The sequence below is a fragment of the Macrosteles quadrilineatus genome, unplaced genomic scaffold (assembly GCF_028750875.1).
Source record: "Macrosteles quadrilineatus isolate MER2022 unplaced genomic scaffold, UCM_ALF_1.0 Scaffold_7__1_contigs__length_78375512, whole genome shotgun sequence".
Classification (NCBI taxonomy): domain Eukaryota; kingdom Metazoa; phylum Arthropoda; class Insecta; order Hemiptera; family Cicadellidae; genus Macrosteles; species Macrosteles quadrilineatus.
In genome coordinates this window covers 14,319,419-14,337,638 of record NW_026542600.1, presented here as the reverse complement: position 1 = coordinate 14,337,638, position 18,220 = coordinate 14,319,419, and the positions used below count along the sequence as shown (strand labels likewise).

The following is an 18,220-nucleotide window of genomic DNA, read 5'->3' as shown; positions in this document are numbered from 1 at the left end:
GTGCTTCGGTGTTTCGTATATATGCTCCTCGGGAAGCTCAGGTAACGGCAACTTTGGTCGTATCGCTTTGGACAATGCTCCCTTTTGTGGTTCACGTTTCCCTACTGTGTTTTCTGCTGTCGGCACGTGTTCGTAGTATGCAGTGATAACCGCCGACCGCGTTCCGATTTTAGTAAATAATGTGGTGGTGTATCCCCCTGCGCTCAACGGCTCCCCAGGTGCTGTGTTAAATTTCCGAATTCCCCCTGGGTCCATAAAATTGCCACCTGACCCAGTCCTTGATCCCTTGTTACCCAGCGCGCCCCACAAGAATTTAATTAAAGCCGAATGCCACTGATAAGGCTATCGCACCACTGCTGATAACAATATATCTATACTGGCCAGTTCACTATCATCCTATGAAAATGTGGCATTAATATGACGTATACTAAGTGATTGTACACTTCAACAGGCACCGCTTTCTTTAATTCTTCCAAAAACTCTTTGATTACGTCAACGATATCAGGTTCCTCAGGCTGCCCTGGACCATCCCACATCTATGCTTACAAGGAGCTGCTCACTACGATAATCATAAAGGAAGGCCTTATATCGACATGCAAAATAAATCCCCCTTTGCTCGTGAACGAATCAATCGAGTATTTCAAGAAGTGCTGGTAACTTAAAATCGGTTTATCCGCCGAAACAACACTCTGTTCTTCAAAAAGATGCAGACCCCCAACAAGCTTTTCACACCTCACCTCGCTAGTCCCCTTTACTCTATCTTCTGTTATCGTGTATACTAAAACTTTATGCCCACACTCGGCAACCCTGGTATAGAATCTATTGAAAATTTCCTGCTTACATAACTGGTAGCATAATGCCATGGCTAATAATTAATACTGTTAAATTCCATGTTAATACTGCCTCATTTAAATATGTAACAATATGATCAACCAAATACACACATGAATAAAAAATAACAACAAACAAAAATCTATGTCTTCACAATTATACATCTACGGTATCTAAATAGAGTATCGCCTGGTTCACCTTTTTAGATTTAAGACATACTCCTCCTCAATTAAAATTTATTTTTACACCTGACACCAATGTTGGATGTCGCTTAGTTAGCCAGAAGGGCTACAAGCAACTGGGAGCTTGGAGCAATAACTACACTGGAGGAGTATGCTAAGAACATTATTTATTTATGACAGCAGTAGTTTATGACATTACAAACAAGATAGAATATAATATAGATAGATAATTACAATGAATGACTAGGGGACTCTAACATAATTAATACTGAAACGGAGATGTTATAATGAGAGAGAGAGAGAGAGAGCTACCACGAGATAATGAGAGACTCACCTAGGACGGCAGCATGTCACCGATGCGATGTACGAGTGGAATGACAACCACCGGGCTAGGAGCCCCTTTTATATAAACCGCGAGTAGCGTCAGTGGCCATCCCCCAACCGCAAGCCACATTGGGCCTATGAATAGATCAATTGGAAACCACGATGATTCAAAGGGAAGTTATAGAGAATAATATAATGTTTCATACCGGACCGTTAGACTATTGTAGTAAGGGTAGTTACCCTAGTCTGAATGGGGGAGGCTTAGTGAATGGCGTAGGGACTACAATGACAAGGGGGAGGTGCTTTACAACTGTGCCCGAAGGGTGAACCCCAACGGGAGGTTATGAATGGACTGGGGTCCATATTAGGGTTGTCGTGACCTACCCCAACTAGGGTAGGCAGATGTCAGCCTACTAGTGAATGCCCTAGGTCGCGTGCACCCTTCCCTCTGTCGTCACGGTTACAATACTCTTTATTTAGGAATTTACGTTGGTGAATAGATATTGTGATTATCGTAGCATCTGTGAAGCAGATGTTCTAACGGCTTCTAGTGATTAACATTTGTTGGGATTTCAATGCCAACATTATGGTAAGGGACAAGTGTTATGTTATAAAATTGTTGATAAACGAGAATCACTATATTGTTGTTTTTTTAGGTTTTCATTCTACTGCTCTTGTTCTTATAATACTACACAAGACTTGATAAGGCATAATATATTTTTAAAACATAATAGTTTTATTTATAACTCTGCACAATATAAGCGTTACCTTATACAAGGCAATAAAAATACCTAAGATTCAAAGATTTATTTGCCGTTAAATATTTACAATAAATACAATAGGCTTCGTCATGCTTATAACTAGAACAGTGCAAATTCACAATGCAAGTGCTTCCCAAACTTAAGTTTCCTGTCAATGTAAACAAAGTAAAATCTAATCAAATTTTTTTACAATAAAAATTGTTGTACATCCTTCAATTAATTGTACTGTTACACATAATGTTTGTGTTGCAATTAAACTACACGGTGCAATTTACAATGATATTATAATTGATTTTCACGACCATACCACAGTACAATCGATAAGGCTATTTTGGTCGTGATACCACGGTCGTGAATTCACATATTATTTGGCTCTTTCTGGTGGCAGCCCTACATCGCATATTTGAGGAGGCAAAAAGGATTTCTGGGTTAACGTAGCAATTAAAATATGATATAAACAAAAATCAACACCATGTTTTTTTCATCAAATTACTATGTTCGTTCGTGGAAACACCAAATTTACAAAAATCATAAAATTTACCTTTATTAATCTTGTACAGTATTTCCTTTTAGCTAATTTCCCTATAGGGAAGCAGCTATTACCATAGGTGGCACGGTAAGACCTAATAGGCTATTTTATACATCTATTTTGTATAAAATAGACAATTTTGTACTTGAATGAGTTCGCGAACCAGCATGATCGGACCATGTGAACGGGGTTTATGGGGTAAAAATGGGCTTTCTAATTTTTGACCCTCAAAACACAAAAATTTGCCAATTTCTCTCAAGACCTTTTTAAAGAGATTAAAAAAATTAGTATATTAAACTGTTTTTGGTAACGTAGAAAATTAGTTCTAAGTTATTGATATTTTACTAAAAAACACATTTATTTATTAGTTTCCTTGTAGCAGCAAACCTAGGTACTCTTATTTAGCCTAATGTTATTTAAATACATTTGATTGAAAATCAATTCAGAAAAATAGTAATTTGCTTAGTCGGCAGGTTTGCTGAGGCAGGGGTATTTTACTGCAAAACCACCGGTACAACAAAACTAACGCACATCCCGAACCAGTCCCTAAAACCAACTGACGCCATCGCCGCTTTGCCACTGTCGTGTTCCATTTTGCCATTATGGTTGGGAAGTCAAATCGAGGGACAGGCTTATTTTGTCATAGCAGTCAAGTTCGCAATGAAAACAAAATTATTATATGCTCCTTTTTTGTAAGTTTATTAACTATTGATATGGCATTATATATTTCGGCATCAATAATTCGTCTAAAACAGCGTGAAAGTTCAAAAATCTACCTTAGGGACACGTGATGGTAGTGAATTTTGAGACGAAAAAATACCTAAACCCTATTTAAGACCAAATAAATGTGTGTAACATGTTGCCCCTCCCCAAAAAATAGTATAACACATAATAATATATACTACAAAATACGGTGTATCTACGAAGTAAAAGGGTAGGGACTTTAAAACGTACGTTTCAAAATTTTCACTCGCCCATTGTTTTCACACAAAATTAAAAGGAAGAATATTGAGAGGTGGTTTGGGAGCTCGAGCCCAGCTAGTACGCGCCTAGTGTTAGACGTGCCTAACTTTAGTCCCCGGACCAAAAACCAGCTCGTGCCTAAGTTGAAATGGTCGTAGATCAAGTATAGTCGCGACTAAGTGCAGCGCGGGTAGATGGACAGGGAATAGCGGTGAATTCAGGTTTTGGCGTTGGCAACGGCCACTGCAGAACACGTTACCGTTGACAACAAAAAAGGTAAACAGTTGAAGATTGATACAATTTTACCTTGGTATATCAATGGTGGCTAATTGGTAGACTATGGTGTAAGTTTCTGCATTGTTTCATTTCAAAAATGTAGTTTTGTAAGATCGTTGTTTTACATCCCAATGACTGAAGGACCGTAATTCTTTGTATTAAATTCTTTTAAGATCTAACTTTATTTTCACCTTACGATTTATAATTATTTAATCAGATGTCTTTAAGTACTACACCTCATAAATACGTACAGAGCAACATGGGATTCTGAAAATTAATATGATTTCTTTCAGAGATCAAAACGCCAACAACTATCCAACCGCTCCTAATAGAAAACATAGCATTGACTATAGCAAGCTATGGCTACCATTACTCAAGGTTTTTTTAAGAAATAGAAATCCAACTTAAAGAGATTATTGAACTTGAACTTTAAATACTTAAACAATTCATTCAAACAGTAAAACGTCCAGCTACACCGACTGTGATTAACCTCAGCATATAAAAAAAGAAAAACATCATTACCTAACTCAATTCAAGAAAGCACGGGAAAAGTTATAGAGCAGTCGTGATGAAAATCACCATGAACTCAAGTTATGATCTAAGTTGAAATAGTTTACATGATAGTTGAAATAGGCTACATGGTAGTTTTACCAAGCCAGCCAGCTTTTTATAAACAAACTAGAATAGATAAAGAAGAAGTTCATTGTTCATCTTCTCCATCCCGAGAAGCTGAAGCTCCCTTCAGCCGCTCCGTCCCTTCAGCCGCTCCGTTTAACTTTCCCTCTTCTTCTTCTGGTCCCCTAACCAACCTGGTTCGTTCGTTACTTCGTTGTTCGTTCTCTTTAACCAACCGTTGAACGTTCGTTTCGTAATTCGTATCGTCTAGAAAACTCTCTGAGATAATGCAGGTAACTTATTCAATAAATTTTTGAATAATCATAAGAATCATAGAAGTTAAGTTAGGCCTAAGTTAATAAACCCAAAATGACACGATCTATTATTAACTTCGGCCTTGGATTGACAAAAACTGGGATAAGCCTTATTGGTCACACTATCATAGGCCTAGCGGATAAATTGTAACATTGAATTTGTAATGTTTCAAAATTTAGAAAATGTAGGCCTAGGCTTGGGTACTATTTGGGTTTCCTAACTGGGCTATGCTAATATCGATTGAAACTATCGATTCGATTAGTAAACCTTCATGCAATTTTTTCACCATCAGCAAGTTTGGTTGGTTAGGTTAGGTTATGATAGCTTAATATTATATAATAGATATATTTAAAAATATTGATTTTTAATCAATATTTTCAATTCGATAGTTTCAATGGATATCAGCATAAACTTAGCCCAGTTAAGAAACTGTACCCCTAGGCTTAAACAAAACAACAGTGTTAGGTACTGAACAAAACTAGACTAGGCCTAAGTTAAGTTAAAGTTAGGCCTACAATTGTTGAACAATTAAAAGGCTGCACTTTACTTGACGTCCTACACTCATTCGATTGGTTTTTCGATTCGATATTTTCATTCGATTATTTCATTCGATATATTGTTTGGTTAGTTAGGTTAGGTTAACCTTACCTAACTAACCAAACGATATATCAAATGAAGTAATCGATTAATCGATATATCGATCGATATTTTCATTCGAATGAGTGTAGGACGTCAAGTAAAGTGCAGCCAATTAAAAATAGGCCTACATTAGATGAGCTTCTATCTAAACAACCCTGGGGTAACTTACAGTTTCTTAACTGGGCTATGCTAATGATTGACGTTTTAGATTGATTAGTACAAACCTTCATCCAATTTTTTATTATCAGCAAGTTTGGTTATAGTTATTTTAAGTTAGGCCTATGACAGTTTAATTTTATAATCGATAGGCCTAGGCCTATACTTAAAAATATTGATTATTAATCGATAGTTTCAATCGATATTAGCATAGCTCAGTTAAGAATCTGTTCCCCAACCCTGTTCGTGGTGGTGTTGGTTTCTTCCCACCCTTAGTTATAGGATTGATTTGCAACTAAGAAAGTTACTCGATCGGTTCTCTTGCTGGATGTTAGGCTACCCACTGTAAAAAAGGGGTTAACTTACAGCGTTTAAATAAGTCCTAAGTTTAGATCGTTTTTGTTTCTCGTATCGTTTTGTCTAATTTAGACCTTGACACTTTTGAAACTTAAATTTAGTTTATTAGCTTGAATAAGTTAAGTTATCCCATATGACTTAACTTAGGGATAAGCTAGGTAGGGGTGCCCACAAGGGGGGGCTGTGACGCAGACTGTGTCATTGAAATTCTTGGGGGGGGGGTTCAAAAATTTCAAATGGGGGGGTGGCTAAAGTTAATTGCAACTGTGTTTAACGTGACGACAATCAATATAAAGTCACCAGATATAAAGTTGATTAATTAATGACAATAGTTATATTATTGAATTCAATTAGTTAAAATAGGATTTTAGGATAGTTTAGGATTCGTGGAGGAAGTTATTATTCAAGATTAGCAAGACGTGAGATTTAAGAGGGAGGGCACGGAATGGCTCAGCTGCTGTGTTAGATAAAAGATAACGCGTGGTACAGACACGTCCAGCTACACCGCGACTCAGCACAAAACGCTTTGTTGACATAAAACTTGTTAAAATACAATGAAGTAGCATAGGCTACAATACTTTACACTATTGTGAAGTACTTTACACTACTTTACACTTTTTTCACTCGATTACCTGAGTGAATAGGGAGGGGGGTATTGAAAAATACGGTTAATCCATTATATTATAAATAAACATAACTTATTACAAATCCATTAAAACGCTGTACACAGCCATTAACATCACGATTTGCATTTATATAAACGAAATTCAATATTGCACAATCATTATTATTGTGCAATAACATTATTATTATTGTACATTTCAAATCATTTATCTTGGTTCAGTTGCACAAACGGAAACTTTAAATTATGGCTAACTCAAACTCAACTAATAACTAGCCAAACACTGCATTGCTATAAATAACGTAAATATTAAAGGACCCTTTAGAAAGTGTTATAAGCTACTGCTCATGATAGACGGATAGGCTACCGGTAGGTGCTGTATCACAGCATAGGAATTGATAGATAAGTAACAAAAAAGGTGTAAAATTATATTTAGTGATAATAAAAACACTCTTAAAAATGAATGTGACGAGAACAATCTTGTTATTCTTTTTCTTTGTTCTTAGGTTCTTTATTAGGTTTCTCTTTAATTCATACACAAGTTCATCAAGTCGCCATATTTAGGCCTATTCATTGCCCAATCACAGCCTTACTAAAGTTACCATGGTTACTAATCACTCAAACACAGTTTACTATATCACATATACACAGCATTATATCGTCACCATTCCCCAGCTGTTGTATCTGAAATCTGTTGTAACATAGCGCATAGCAGACAGAAGTGTAAAACAGAGCAGACGATTGTTGGCGCAAGCGTTGTTTCCATTTCATTTTCATCAAAGGAGCTATGATGTTTCCAAAGGGAGGGAGAGGGGATCGTTATATCAAGAAAAAGACGCTGACAATTCGTTAAGCAGAGGTTACGAACGCTATACAGATATTCTGGCAACTGTAACAAATTCCTTAAATTGAGGTGACTTATAAAACTCTAATTTTGTTTATATAGAAAGATAAGTTTCCCAGTCCTGTACAACACCGATTCACGGTCTTTTCCCGGTAATCAAAATTAAAGTACAACTTGATACACACAGAATCTTCGGTTCCCGACCTGGATGATGGCTAGTTATTTAATTTAATTTACAGTTACATATACATATTAGTAGGTACCCGTGATAAATCAAACCCGTTATGTAAGCCAAAGCCACACGGTTATTAATCTCACTGGGTTTTGGATTTGCTTACAAACGTGATCGGAAATGGTTACTAAGGTGATTGGAAATGGTTAGGGCCTACACAGTATTCGTATAAAACATTTATATAAAGATATCAGTGACAGCTAGAAAAATGATTCTTTATCAAAACAGCTGTTCGTAATTTAATATATGACGTGTTCTTTTAACAGATTATTAGTATTTCATAAATGACGTATGTAGAACATGGAACATGGAGAAAAAAAAACTAGAAAAATCACAAAAAATTGGGTTTTTGACCGGCCGTTATTTTATTTCCAAAATAGTGAGGCTATATTTGATTGGCTAAGGACACTCTCACCAATCCTGTGAATACAATTAAACCATTAGAATCATAATCGGTACTCTAGTTTTCTTTAGAGTAGGCTGCGTAAAATGCCTTCTGGGCCGTGACAGACGGACATAAATTGAGATAAGACATGTTTCAATTTCTTCAATGTATAAAACGTAAAAATAACCCAAAATATGTATAATTCTGAGCAATGTACAGACAAAACCATAACTTTATTTATATAGATTAACTGGGTTTGAATTTTCAATATCTAAAAAAAAAACGTATAAAACTTCTTTTAGTTTTACAAATAGTGCTGGGCGGGGGAATAATGTTTCTCATTTGTTGTGTACCTCATTTATGGTGGAGGGGGGGAGCTGTTGCTCAATTGGGGGGGGGGGGGTGCGTCATGAGTCTAGGGGGGGATGGGCACCCCTGAGCTAGGCATATTATTATCTTACCACTGTTTGTAACTTAGGTCTCATGTAAGACCTGGACCTGGGTTCGATTTACCTTTTTGTTTTGACGTCTTCAGAAGTCAAAACTACTAAGTTATCTGTTTGAATTCATATAAGTTACCCTAGACCTAGGCCATATTTAATTTAAGCTACCGGTATGTAAGTTTATACACAAGTTAACTTATGTGTGAGGCTACCTCCAAGCAGTGACGAAAATCAACCCCACACGGGTGTAAAAAGAGAAGTGGGTATAACAAGGCATGGTTCAGTTCCTGGATAGAGGCGCAACTTTATAGTTCAGGGCAGGCTGCCGTAGACACAGTTTCCACTTTTTAAAGCTCCGATTTCTACGAAACACTACTCCGTTAATAATGGACGGATTTTTACAAACGATGTGTCAAAATTAAGATTTTTTTTAGACCTTTTACCAATTCCTGTAATAAAAGTCCTCGACCTTTGCCCCAAAGGCCATCAAAATCCCAATGCATTTCTTATGATGAAAATTTACTAAAACCCAGCTGTTTAATAAATCTTAATTCAGTATTGGAATTTGTCAAGGGTCAAAATATTTTGTGTCATAACTGAAATGAAATGAAATGTCTTTATTGCTTTTAACATCATATAACATGCATTGCAATCGTCAAAATACTTAGATTATAAAATAAGCAGCATATCATACAGTGCAAACCATGCAAAACTCAATAACTAGGGTACCGGTACTGTATTTAAATTTTATCATATTTGCTTATTGTTCTATTTTTGTTCAACAGATTGTGAATTAAATAAAATGTAAAAAAAAATAGTACATGTTAGTAGATTATAAACAAACAACAAATAGTTTAGTAAAAATAAAAAAAGTAAGTATTGGGTTAGATACAAACAAATATCAGAATTTAATAATATTTTCTGTGGTTGAATAAAATTCCACGAGCAGCAAGAGTAAGTTTTGAAAACCATATAAGACAAAAATTAGTAGGCCTACGTGACCTTCATTGACTTAGACAAAATTATGGGACTAATGATGAACACCGCATTGGACTAACTATCAGAGATCTAGAATTTAATTCTTTTGGACCCATGTGATGCATTATTTCAACGCTGAAAAAAAAACAGAAGGGGTAGGCCTACACTGCATGTTTTCACAGCGGAAAAGTGAGACTGCCTAATTGGAACGTGTAAATAATTATCTTAAACAACTTTTTACAAATAATGACACCAAGTTTATGCATTTTAAAACCCATGGTAGAAACTACAATAGTGCATTAGCTACATGGTAAGTTTGTGCGCTAAAATAAAAAATGACGAAGGCGGGCCTACATATCATACATTTTTTATACATTTTCACTGTGTACGGTCAAGTTCAGCATTGTTTAGGAATTAGTAAAGATCTAAACCAGCATGTCACAAGTCACTACGTCCTTTTTTATTTCTACTACAGAGCAGGTAAAAGACCTATCGTTTAATCTAGTATCAGTGTTCCTAACAAAACCAGTGTTTTCACATGGTCAGCTTTATGTTGCTCTAAGCCGACCTAAGTCTTTCAATGTAGTCAAGATCGTCGTTACTAACAATAAGGAGCATAAGGTACTTACTGCTCAATGGAGATTTCACTACGATGAATGTAGGTTAATAGGTATGATGAAATTCTGTAACATATTAAATAAATAAAGATATTTTCCTATTGTGGTGTTATTCATCATATTATTATAAAAATTGGTTTTAAATTGTTTTAAGTGATGACGGTAGATTGTTTTACTTATAATTTTTTTTTTTACTACCAACAATTCATTTTTTAAAGTTTTGATTAGTTTGGGTAGGGGCTTCCTTCAAAGTTGGATTTTCTCCTATAGGCTAAGGTTAACATGGGGGTATATGCCTAATTTGTTTTGAAATCACGTCTGTTTTGTTTTGATTCAATGATTGAAGTGTAATTGTTTCTTAGGTTAAAAAACCAAAGATCAAATTAAAAATGTTGTGGAGGTATTCACCAATAATATAGTAGATAGAGAGTTAATATGGTCCAGACTGCTTTCTTTACAGTGTTTGCAAAATAAAATTATAATTATACTTATACTTTTATACTTTTTATACGGTTATACTTTTTTGTATAAATTTGGTGGCTTTTTGTTTGTTTATGAATTTGAACTACTTAACACGTTCAGTGCTAATAATTAAGAGTAGCCTATTGCGACACTAAAATGCAAAAATATTATAATGTGATTACTAACTTAAAATGATTTCAGCGTATCAAAAATGATAAATTCCCGTCCTTAGGTACTGATGCAGGCCATTTCTAACCCCTTACTTTTTTCAGCCCCACGCGCACACAGTCACCCTGGAAATAGTGTTTTTATATTCAACAGTTACTATAACATCAATATTTGTATACAAAATATATTTACAACCCCCCTACCACCATTTCATATAGTCTTTTAGTGTTCAGAAATTTGAATTACAAAATGTTTTAAAAATTTTGTTTAATATTTATGAAATGTATTTTGCATGGAAATAATAAAAACTTCAACTAAATCATTAATTTTACAAAAGAGTACTAAGCCTAACACCCCACACAATGTAGTTGACACAAACACGAAGCACAAAAAAAATCTTAATAGCCAACACGGAAACGAATCACGCCAAAAGTTGAAGCGACACTTGTACAAAACGCGGCAATCAAGCACATTTTCCCCATGCGAGGCTAAGCTCACATTGAATCAAGGTTGTTGGCATTGGAGAAGGACGACATTTCCCGCCCCGCGCCAGTGGGGCCGGTACCACGGGTCGAGAATTCCCGCCCCTAGCACTGAACGTGTTTGGATTAGGCGGTATAGTACATCTTCCCTAGCGAAGCACGGGAACAGCAGTTGTATATTAAAATAACAGAAAATATGTTAATAAAGTAGTTATTGTTTTCCAACTGAAAATGATAATAAGCACAGGCCTTCTCTGATAGGTAAGATACACTGATGTCTTATCCCACTGTTTCCATACAAAATTAAAATTACATTTTCCTTTCCAGATTTTGAATGGTCATGAACGGCATTGTCAGCTCCATGCTGAGTAAGTGTATTATTCCATTCATAATAAACAAAATTGTCCAAATTATGGGCCAAAATAATATAGGCCTAGTAATTATTTAAACTCTTATTCTATAGGATTCATTATTTTTTTATTGGCTAAACAAGCTTTATTCTTTTTAGTCATTTTGTTAGCAAATTTCACATGTAGGGAATAATCAATTATCACAGGTTTGATGGTAAGACCTGAACCATGGTTAAAATAGGTTCTGGCGCACACCGCTTGGAGCACCGTGTAGTTATGTAGCGTGTACGCCGTAACTACATGGCACTCCCAGTGATGTGCACCAGAACCTATGTTAAACGTAGCACAGCTGACAGTCTATATTTGATTATTTTTGTCTATGCCTGAACCCAGGACCAGAAAATGGAATCTTATTGGGTTAACCAAAATTGTCATAGTTGATGTGAGCTACCAACAGGTTGTGCTGATCTAAATTACTAATTTTTGATGAATACAAAATCTGTTTTACCAATTCAAACTTATTGAATGACTTTTTGTGAGCTATAGCAACTGTTATGACCCATCACCTTGGCCAGCAACATAAAATAAGGTAGAAAATAGAGTTTTAGTCACTAGCGCATTCTGTGACTGGTCAACACAACTACATTTGTTTGACAAAAAATTGGCTGCAGCTGGTCCAAATAGGTGGGAAGTCTACTTCAGTATCCAATAGTCAATGGCAAAACTTTAATAAGTAGGCATTTAAATCATTAACACGTTCAGTGCTAGGGGCGGGAATTCTCTCCCCACGGTACCGGCCCCACTGACGTGGGGCGGGAAATGTTGTCCTTCTCCAATACCAACAACCTTGCTTTAATGTGAGCTGAGCCATTGCTGGGGAACGTTATAATTGTTGCCAGCCTGTAGCTTAGAATATAAGCTTTAGTCTGGTGTAGGTTGGTGCTCAAATTTCCCATAAAATCTTGTCTGGCAATGCTTTTGTCCCGGTTCCGGCAATTTTATCTTTTCGAGCCACTTTACAAAGACACTGGCTACAGATCCGGGCAGTGCTGCTACCTTTGGCTCTTTCAGTGAACTACGTCCACTCTCGGGCTAACGCAGCACCGCTGCTCTTTTTTTATTCGTCAGACTGAAATATTTGAATGCCAATTGCTTTCACCGATTCAGTTGCGCGGCGGGGCTTCGCCCGGGTCTTGCCGCCATTGGCGAGCGCCTGTTTGAAGGTATGCCGCACTGAACGTGTTAAGCTGGTTTCTACCAGTTTACCAGTTATGAATAACTTTTTGTTCACTTTTTTGTTTTGAGTTCTCCAGAGGCCGTAAACACAATCCGTTTGATTAAAAAAAAAAAAACTCCCCCAACACATTTACCATATTTATGATTCAAATGCCTACTTTTTAAAGTTTTTGACCCAATAAGAACCATTTTCTGTGATCCTAAATTACATACCCAGTAAATGGCATTGTGATCCTTTTTTAGTATTTTTTTTTCATTTGACAGTTAGTTAGGTTGAATATAGGGTATCTAGGCCTAATAGTACTGTATTATAACACATTATTAAATTTGAAATTTCTAACAAATAGGTAGGCCTTTATTTTCAAACACTTAAACAAACTAAACTTTGAGGTTAATTTCCTCTAGACCCATTATTCGATAGTGAATTCTGTAAAAAAATCCTTAATCAAGTCTACCTAAGGTGGATAAAATGAGGATTAAGCCAAATCCTGATTTAACATACCAATTTCTAACCAACAAGTCTGTGTTCACAGACAATAACTTAAAAATTAATGTGAATTCTTTTAAAATTACTACCCAGAATGTAGTGAGATTGATTTGTAATATAAATATGCCTACCTAAAGATGAGTTTGCTTGGTTAATAAGTGTATTGTTATTTTAGATGACAGAGAGTGAAAAGAAGCAGTTATCTGAAGTGTATCGTCTCCTCTTAAGGTTACATCGTTCAACGAAGAGGCTATTACACTACCTGCAGCACGATTCATCAGTGTACCTCAAAAAGCCAAACTCCAAACTCCATCGTCGTTTACAAGCAGGTAGGCCTACGTCCAATGTGTCTGTATCTTGGTGGTGGGAGATTTCTGTATGTTGTTATTAAGAAAGTTTTCTTAATATCCTAAAAACTACAGTATTGATTGTAGTTATTTGCAAAAGTGTGGTCCAATCTGACTTTGTATGGTAAGTCTAAAACAAAATTTACTTTTCCACGTAGATTCATAGAGATTATTCTTCAATCACCTAGAAAAAACAACTTGTTTTTGTAGACTTTGACAAGCCTATTATTACAAATAATTGAAGGATGACGACATTTTGGAATCCGGAACAATTTTACTGTTCCTAGAGTTCTCGGGATGCCTGAGCAATTGATAGAAAAATCAACACTAATTCTAGTCCGTCATTACGTTCCATGTAGCTAGTAGTGACTGCATACTACTAAACAACATGCTACACAACAAAACTGGGTTGTTCATAATAATATATTCCTGACATAGCTGTATAACAATTTTATTAATTGCTGACAATTGCTGTTCAGATGAAGCAAAGTCCGGATTAGCTTAATGAGAGTTTTCTATGTTTCTATGTCTTGAAACCACGAGCGCACAGGTAGATTCTTAATTCAGCATTTAAATCTTTCTCCCTACAATTTATAACTTGTAAATGAACTTTTTCCTGTCAATAAAACAATCTAGTAGGCATACTCAATGTTTTTGCCCCAAGCTATTATTTTTTTGTGGTTAAGGAAAATAAATTCATAACCATACAATGTTACAACCGCATGTACAAAAATCCAAATAAGTACTGTATATATGTTTTGATATCAGGCCTACAAGCCAAATGTAGACTGTAGGCTTGAATAAACAGTCTTCTAATGTTTCTCTAAACTCAGAATGTTAAACATGGCCACTTTATTAACTGATGCACTCTTGTGCCAACATCAAGAAGAAGATAAGTAAGTGTAAGTAAATCTCTCGGTTGTATGTTTGTTAACTGCACTTAAAGCACTAACTGCTATGTTGTGTCCTTGGGTGTCCTTGTGTATTGGGTTGTGCATCCTTATTTTTCAGTTTTATTTTCTTTTTTAATTTATTCTATTTTGTGTCTATGCTATTAGCATTTTTACATTTATGTTAGGGAACGGTCCAAACCCTAGTCTTGATACTCTCTTACGTCACAAATAATACCACAATGATAAAGGGCATCAGGGTCCAGAAATGATCTCACTTGGAATTGAATCAGTGACCTTCAGATTTGAGGGAGAGCCTTATAACCACTCAACTACAGTAGTCGCAGCTAGTCTGGGCGTGCGGCCGTGCTCGTGGGCGGGGTAGAGGGGAGTGTTTATTGCTCATTTCCAAAAACATCTGATCCAGGCCCACACGGCTCTCTGGGGTTGTTCAGCGCCTCAGCGCTGTCTTCATGGCTTTGGGGCGGGGGGCAGTTAGTACACAAGGCAAGGGTCCTATGAGGTCCTACACTCAGACCAATGAGGTTTTATTTTAGGCAATTGTTGACAAGTTTAAACCAGAGTATTTCCCAATTTTAAAAACCAAAATAAAGTTACTAAACTTAAGATTTAATCATATTGAAAGTAAACCCATCAGCCTACATTCAATTCCTCTGAGCATTAGTTAGCAAAAATGGTTTTTAAGCATTAGTTATTGATCAATAAAAAAAGTAAATACTTAAAATCATGACTTTATTATCAAATATAAATTGTTACTGCTTTTGACAAACCATTGAAATGCTACTATCATTACCTCCAATAAATGTGTATCAATTACTATCATTAACCAATACTAATATTTTGTGCGTAAGTGAATTTGCATTTAGAAGTATTTAACTCTCTGCCCAGATAATCTGGCGAAGCTGACATGTAATGTACTAAAAATGATGTAGGTAATGTAATGTTGTTTTATAGATGTAATGTAAATATTCAAAAAAAACTATTTTCAAGGCCATAAGTATATTAAATGATCAGAAATTCAAATTATTATTTTCAATGTTTAGATCCAAATGACTAAATTAAAATGACCAAAGTGACTTGAAACAATGTTGATGAATGTAACAGTTAATGAGTTAAAATACCCAAACATGTGATGTTGTCAAATACCCATTAGCCTATTTGAGATTCGATTTGTGTAACAATAATAATGTGTAATTTCACCTATTATTTATTGAATACAGTAAAATCAATTTGATTGTCATTTTTACATTTTTATGTTGTTGTTAACATAAACAATATGAAAGTAAAACTTTCAGAATAATCCATCGAAGTAATGAATTATAATATGGAAGTATTATTTAAAGATATTTTTGACAATGCGAAGATTGAAAGTTCAAGTCACGAATTTGATGAATTTGGTAAATAAGTTGTATTTTTTAAGGATTAGTTTAGTTTATTTAGTTGAATGTCATTATATATTTTGATATTCTGTTTACTTTGCTCACTGACCTTTTTGTAAATCACTTTTATGATAATGGTCATAAATAACAACTTGTTCTATTTTTTGAACTTACTTGCTGTTTATTGAATTGTGCATAAATGAGCATGCCACTATGGACATACAAATAGGCTGAGCTATGTCCTTTGATAGATATGTAATATTGAACATCTTAATTGTACCTACTTCCTTGGAACGAAGTGGGAAAATCACATTCTATTTAGGCTATTGTAAAAACTGTCCACCTAACTTCTCCAACTTCATCTTTGTAATAGAAAGACTCAAATGGATTTTGCAACTGTTACTTTTAACTAAAGAATTGGTGTAAATGCCTGCATTGATCACATAATGCAGGTATTTATACCAATTCTTTAGTATTTAAATGCGATCAGGAGGCTACAATTTAATATAATTAAGTTATTTTTAACCATAGTTTTTTTGTCGCTTTATGAACCATCAGCCAGTCATATATCTCCAACAGGAGTTTTAAAATCTGGAATGCCCATAAAAACACCAATCATTGTGGTTCTCTATATCAATTATCAACAAAATATAACATAATCAAAATATTTAGCATGGACCAAACAATATATAGTACTAACCCAATTGAAAGCTGCCATATACATGAGCTTGTTTTTAAACCTTGGCATGTGGGTAGAGTTCTGACATAGTGTGTAAGAATTCCAGTATAAAGAAGTATAAGCTTAGCAGTGCTATAGTTACAGTAGCACTAAGGTGTATATACTTTGCAGTACCACGTCACTTTTTTGCATTCTACTTTGTTGTAATGTAAAGCAGAAGCGTAACTTTTATTTTCAAATTGTAGTTTGCTAAATGTTTAATGAAAAATTAACTGAATTATACTTAACTTAGGGGGTAAATCTAGAATGACAGAATCCAATGCAAAATTAGCTGACTTTGTATTTAATTGTGACTGAATTAATGTAGATTTCTAAATTTAAAATGTAGCTTCTTGAATTATCAATTATCAATTATCAATTATTTAAGATGGGGACGCCACTGTGTGCGTATTTTAACCCAAATATGAGTGAAGGATGAGTGTAGGATGAGTGGCGTGATCTTGTAGTCTTGTTAGTGACTAAGGCCGACATGTTCCTTAGACACAGCTGTTAATTAATAGCCCATACAGCTAATGGCAACTAAGGGACCTACAGTTTATAGTGGAATCCGAACCACATTTTTTCCTTGTAATTTACGAATTGGTCTAATTATCAGGATAGCACTGCGGATAGTCTTAGTACTCACTAGTGCGGACGTTAATCCACACCAGGGAGCATCGCATCCAGAGTGCATCCCTATAAATATCCACAATTCGTGACCTCCTAGTAGCTGGATTACAGGACGACGCCACCCGTCCCAGAATGATTTTTTAAAGCCAGTTTTGACTGAGTTTAGAAGATGCAAATTCTTTAATGGCACTAAAATTAGGCAACACAAAAACAATTCCTTATGGCCTGTTAATAAATATAATATCCAAATGTAGTGTAATTTTGTAACCATCTCAAATAATACTTCACATTTAGGCCTATAATTTCTAGAGAAATTGGTGATGATTAACCACTGTCTGTGTACTGACTGTAAGTATGTTTTATTGATTATTTTGCACACTTCTATTTTATTGTTTTTATATTCTGTGTTTTGATGTAGGTAAACCATTAAAGAAGCGGCGACCCAGGCCTAAGTGCAAGGCGCTGTCAGCCGAAAATCCGTCACCAAAACCCCAGCACTCTCCTCTGAAACTTACGTTCAAAACGCTACCAACCTGCCGTGAGCCGGTCTTCGAGGTAATGTGTAACTGTTTAGCTGTCTATGAGCAATATTGGTGGCTATGTTGCCTGTTTAGTGTTATGATTATTGCATGATTTGTGTATGTTGTAAGCTCATAATCCCTTCATAGAACCTGATTTACTTCGTTTTCCTTCATATATAGGCTACATTTAGTTTTTGGGTTCTTAATAACTGCCAAGTAGAATGCATTGCAAGCCGATCAATTTGTGAATTGTGGACTGTTATGATCCTTATAATGTTTGTATAAGGTAATGAACATTTATTTTGGTATTCCTTCATTGTGGTTGTTACATTTTAAAATCATTGGACTACTTAAAGCTAAATACAAGCTACAATACATTGAGATAATCTTAAAAATTGTTACATAAAAAAATTTAAGGCTCTTATTTATTAATAATGCTGTAATGTAAAATACTTTTAAA

The 18,220-nt window shown here is 35.3% G+C and overlaps 1 protein-coding gene across 1 annotated transcript in view; it reads left to right on the top strand.

The window, feature by feature from the left end:
• The first annotated feature begins 593 nt into the window (after positions 1-593).
• LOC128998804 (uncharacterized) overlaps positions 594-18,220 on the top strand; it is a 35,263-nt gene continuing 17,636 nt past the window's right edge. The window contains exons 1-3 of the mRNA XM_054425161.1: positions 594-653; positions 13,430-13,583; positions 17,658-17,794. Of these exons, the coding sequence (XP_054281136.1) occupies positions 594-653; positions 13,430-13,583; positions 17,658-17,794 (351 nt within the window). The remainder of the gene's footprint in view (positions 654-13,429; positions 13,584-17,657; positions 17,795-18,220) is intronic.